The sequence below is a fragment of the Coptis chinensis genome, chromosome 2, assembly GCF_015680905.1.
Source record: "Coptis chinensis isolate HL-2020 chromosome 2, ASM1568090v1, whole genome shotgun sequence".
NCBI classification, from domain to species: Eukaryota; Viridiplantae; Streptophyta; class Magnoliopsida; order Ranunculales; family Ranunculaceae; genus Coptis; species Coptis chinensis.
In genome coordinates, this window is record NC_141457.1 from 89,925,405 (window position 1) to 89,930,421 (window position 5,017).

The window sequence follows — 5,017 nt, forward strand, 5'->3', positions numbered from 1 at the left end:
AAATTGCAAAAACAGAAGAAACTGCGAGCAGAGCAAGCAAAACAGCTCCCATATCTCACTTTGCTCTATCTTATAGTGTCTGGGCTATAGGCGTACGCCCCTAAACCCAAATAGGCGCCCGCCCTCTTATAGTGCCTGGGATATAGGCGCATGCTGACAATATTGCACCAACTCATTTTTTGAATGATATGAATAAAGAATATTTATAGCTCATGACTATGAACAATCATTGTTCATAGTCCAATTGTGATATGAACAAAAAATATTCATTGCTCATGACTATGAACATAAATTGTTCATTGCTCATGACTATGAACATTGATTGTTCATAGTACAGTATGGACTATGAACAATCACGCTCATAGTCCAATTGTGATAAAACAAAGAATGTTCATAGCTTCATGACTATGAACATTGATTGTTCATAATGCAGTATGGACTATGAACACTCATTGTTCATAGTCCAATTGTTCATAGCTCATACAATTGGGACAACAATTTTACTAATATCTTGAAAGGAAATAACTAAAACCAGAGAAAGAACTCTTACAATTGGGACATCTTCGGTTTCTTCTCTAAAAAAAAGAGTATGGACAAACATGTTCAATGAGCGATTATTTCGCACCAATTTAATTTGCAGATATTTTAACTTTTGAACTCACTACATAACATGGAAAACTCTGAGCACAAACCGAAAAATAATTATAGTCTACAAACCATATCAGTATCATGGGCAAGATCAACATTTGAATTCAGTTCCACACCAAATGATTTGGATGCGTTCCTTGACAAGGAATTCGTAAAAGGTTCTTAATTTTTCCTTGTGAAATATTTTCCGAAATTGCTAGGTTTTAGACTCCCACCAAATCTTGACATACCACATCCGCATGTCCAAATTCAGCTACCTAAGCAACAATGTACATCCTCAAAAATCGAAATTTCTCAAAATTGTGTCTACCCGTTCCAGATCAGATGTTTCAAAATTGGGAAGTCCCATTTCTTCCACAGCTACAAGGAAATTCCTCACATTCTCAAAATACTGATATGCAGACAAAGCTGCTCCATCAGGAACAACAATCGAATCACTCGGACTTTCTACAAACTAGGATCAGCTGCCTCATACCATTTTTCTAGTATCAATTATCCGACATAAAAAAAAAAAAACCGAAATCATTGGTGTAAGCTCCCAAAAAATTGGATAGTTTTATAATTCTTACAATTAGAAAAAAACACCCAAAAAAAACAAGGCAAGTAAGAACATAACCAACGGTCCTTCCACACTCAACAAGCATGTCATTCCACACTCTTGTTTTTAATTTTTACGGACAATTTTCGAGTCGTGCTTAGCAATCTTATTACAAGATTTACACATTCTTCTTCTGGATTCTCTAAGGCTTCCTCCCGGGGCCTTTCATTTCTCCGTTTTTCTTCTTCCTCCCCTTCGTTTGAGAAATGTTGGGATTTAAAACCAAGAGCTGAAAAGAAGATTTAAGAGTTAAAATCAAATAGGATTTTTATCATTGCAAAGATAAAAAAAACAAACTAAATAAATTACCTGTGAGGTATCAACTATAGGCTCTTCAACTGGAGGTGCTTCATTATTCATTGCATCCGTTTTGTTGATAGTTTCCTTGAGCTCCGAAACTCCAATAGACATTTCACTCATCTTCTGAATAAAATATGCATATGTCTCAACACTAGTTGATGCATCATAAGCCAATTGAGTAGCAACCTTGATACAATGGGCAACTCTTAATGGCTCATGGTCTTCATGACCGGCCACTAGTCCACCATCAAACACCGCTCTGTATGTGTTTGCCTTTTGCGTCCACCGTTTCAAAATAAAATGATCTGGAATCTCTTCAATGTCATAACGCTGAAAAAGCTTTAAAATGTGAGCACAAAGTAATCCTTCGAACTGAAAATTCTTACATTCACAGTCACCCTCCAAAGTTCCTCTATTAAAAGTCACTTTCCAAATTGAAGTTTGCTTAATGTCTCTTGTCTTCATCGTATAAATTCCTGTTCCATGTATGTCTATCTCTTCTCCAACAATTCTATACTTCATCTTTGCCTTTTCTAAATGTTTCTTGAATTTATTGAAAGCACTAATGGTATAAACTTTACCTGCATGCTTGAGGAGGAAAGCATCCTTAGCCACAATGCGAGAAGTATGTTCGGTACGGTAATTAGATTCCCTTTCATTCCTGGCTATCGATTCCAAAGACCTCTCATTACCATGGACAAATTCCATAAGTGTAGTCGTCGAACTAACGAATTGATCATAATGAGAATTCATTGATTCACTTCGGCCCGGTCGTATGCATACCGCAAAAAAAATGTCATTGTGATAAGCGGAACCCAAGGCGTCACGGTTTTATATATTTGTCAACCAAGTATTTTCAGTCAAGTTATACTTCAACAAGAGTGCAGACCACCCGCTTTCAAAATCAACAATCCTATATGACTTCCAAATAATATATGTAAGCTCACGAACACAAAGCATCGAGCCTATGGTAGACAAATGACAACTTCTCTAAAAATTTCTGCATAATGTGCCAAAGACAAAATCGATGTCGAATAGTAGGGAAAACTCTTCTAACTGCTGCAGTCATCGCTAAATCTTGGTCAGTAAGTATTGAAGTTGGTGGACGACCACCCATAGCTGCAAGCCATGTCTGAAACAACCACACAAATGTCTCTTCTGTCTCATCAAGTAGTAGGGCACAACCAAACTGAATAGGCGCATGTGGTGGTTGACTCGATAAAAAGGGGCAAATGGCATACCGTAAACATTAGTTCTATATGTTGTATCAAAAAGATCGACATCCCCAAAGTACTCATATTGGACACGGGACCTTCCATCAACCCAAAAGAAATTTACTACTACACCTTTTGTATCTAATTGAACGGCATAGTAGAACTGAGGATTTTCAGCACTCTTCTGCCTAAAATAGTGAAGCACGGCTGTTGCATCATTATCTTTAGGCATTTTTCTCGTCAAACCATAATGGTGGTTCCAACAATGCTTTCTCCGAAACCCAATCTCATCCCCATGGAAAACGTCTGCCACTTTCCCTACAGGTATACCGTTGTCATGAAAAACCTCTGTCAAACTCTTTGCAGCTTCAGGCATATTTTTGTTACCTTTCATATATTGTCTCTTTGATGGAGTGACGAAACCATGGCTATGGCGATTTTCAGCCAAACTCACATCATATATATCTTCAAGTTTTCTTTTTGTAACTCGCATTCTAGCTTGGCAACCACATCTAATAGTCGAAGTACTTCTCGAAGCTACACCTTCAATTTCTTCTTTCTTGTTATGGACCCCCTCGCGTGAGCAAACCAATAGACAACTAGAAGGCAATTCCACACCCGTTTGTTTTTTATCCGTAGTCCGAACACGAATCTCAAATCCCTCTTGTTTACCAAACTCTCTGTAGTAAGTCTTTGCTTCATCAACACTATTAAATTTCATACCTAAGTGTGGAGCAACTAATTTATTAACGTCATTACTTTGAGAATCAGTACAACAAGAAGAAGTGCCAACAAAAGCTCTAACATTTTCTTCCATTTCTAGCAAAAAAAGAAACAGAGAAAATATCAAATGGCCTTAAAATAGATATTAATGACTCCCATATATTAAATTGACAATTTTAACGCGTCTATTCTAATTAGCAAAAACGATTATGGTATAAAAGAGGGCTATAGAACAATTCTTCGAGAACAAACAACTAAGAATTCTAATTCGAAAAGAAAGCACTTAAGTTCAAAAGGACAATATCAAAGCAAAGAATATTAACTTCTTACAAATCGGAAAAACCAAAAGAACGATAAAATAAGATTAACTTACCTTGGTTTACAGAGATGGCTAATTCCAAAAAAAATAGTATAGTGATTTTTTGTGAAAAAGAAAGATAATGGGCTCCAATTGAATAGTCGGGTGATCTTTTGTGAAGAAGAAACCGGCGTGGGTTTCTCTGTAGAGAGTGAGTGAGGAAGAGAGAGGAAGAAGAAGTCTCAGGGTGTTTTGTTGGGTTTTTTGTTTTTTTTATGAATAGAAAATCAAAATGACCATTATACCCACCCTGAATTCTTTGTTTGATAAGGAATAGTTCTTGGACGTTGGATGGGTTGTGATCAAACGGACGTGATGAGCTGTCAAGATAAGCTGTCAAGGTAGCCAGCCCTATATATATATATATATATATATGAAACATGAACACTCTCTACAATTTGTGAGAATCAAAACTCAAACTCTTAGTCATCTCATTATTTACATGGTATGAGCTTAAACATCCTAATTTTTTTTTCAACAATAATGATTTCACCATCAACAACAAATACTCTCTCAAACATCCTAATTTTTTTTTCAACAATAATGATTTCACCAACAACAACAGATACTCTCTCAACTGTCATCTCCGAGACTCACTCCGATGACCCTTGATAACCCAACTGCTATTCTTGTTTCACCGCCTTTAACTGGTGATAACTATTCTTCATGGTTGCGTGCTATCACTATGCGCCCCCCCCCCCCTTTCGTGCCAAAAACAAATTAGGGTTTGTTGATGACACTATCAAACAACCTCTTCCAACATCTCCAAAAGACCTACATCAATGCAAACGCTGCAACGATCTCATTAGCTTGTGGATCCTTCACTTTGTTTCTGTTGAAATTCGTGGTAGTATCTTGTAGGCCAATACTGCGAACAATATTTGGGTTGATCTTGCTGAATGATTTTCTCAAATCAATGCACCTAAGATCTACCAATTGAAGCAGTCCATTCTTCTCTCAAACAGGATGATTTGTCGGTTTCGACTTATTTTACGAAATTGAAATCTTTATGGGATGAATTAAAGTCATTCACTATTTTACAGTCATGTACCTGCAGTAATGGTAAGGTTGTGGCTGAAAGTTTTCAACAAGATCGAGCTATGTAATTCCAACAAGGTTTACATGACTGGTATGCCGCTATTCGGAGCCAAATTTTGCTTATGGAACCATTTCCTA

At 36.9% G+C, this 5,017-nt stretch overlaps 1 protein-coding gene across 1 annotated transcript; it reads right to left on the reverse strand.

Moving 5' to 3' along the window:
• Positions 1–2,489: 2,489 nt before the first annotated feature.
• On the reverse strand, positions 2,490–3,577 carry LOC147518785 (protein FAR1-RELATED SEQUENCE 5-like). The gene is made up of 2 exons (XM_086594012.1): positions 2,788–3,577; positions 2,490–2,704 (listed from the first exon to the last, which is right to left on the reverse strand). Exons 1-2 carry the CDS (start codon positions 3,575–3,577, stop codon positions 2,490–2,492), a joined length of 1,005 nt encoding a protein of 334 aa, XP_086450138.1.
• Positions 3,578–5,017: the final 1,440 nt, after the last annotated feature.

Excerpts from the sequence above, each read along its gene's own strand:
- LOC147518785 (XM_086594012.1), bottom strand. The coding sequence starts at position 3,577 with ATGGAAGAAAATGTTAGAGCTTTTGTTGGCACTTCTTCTTGTTGTACT. Across the intron at positions 2,705-2,787 it reads ATATAGAACTAATGTTTACG|AAGAGACATTTGTGTGGTTG; the intron begins GTATGCCATTTG and ends TTGATGAGACAG.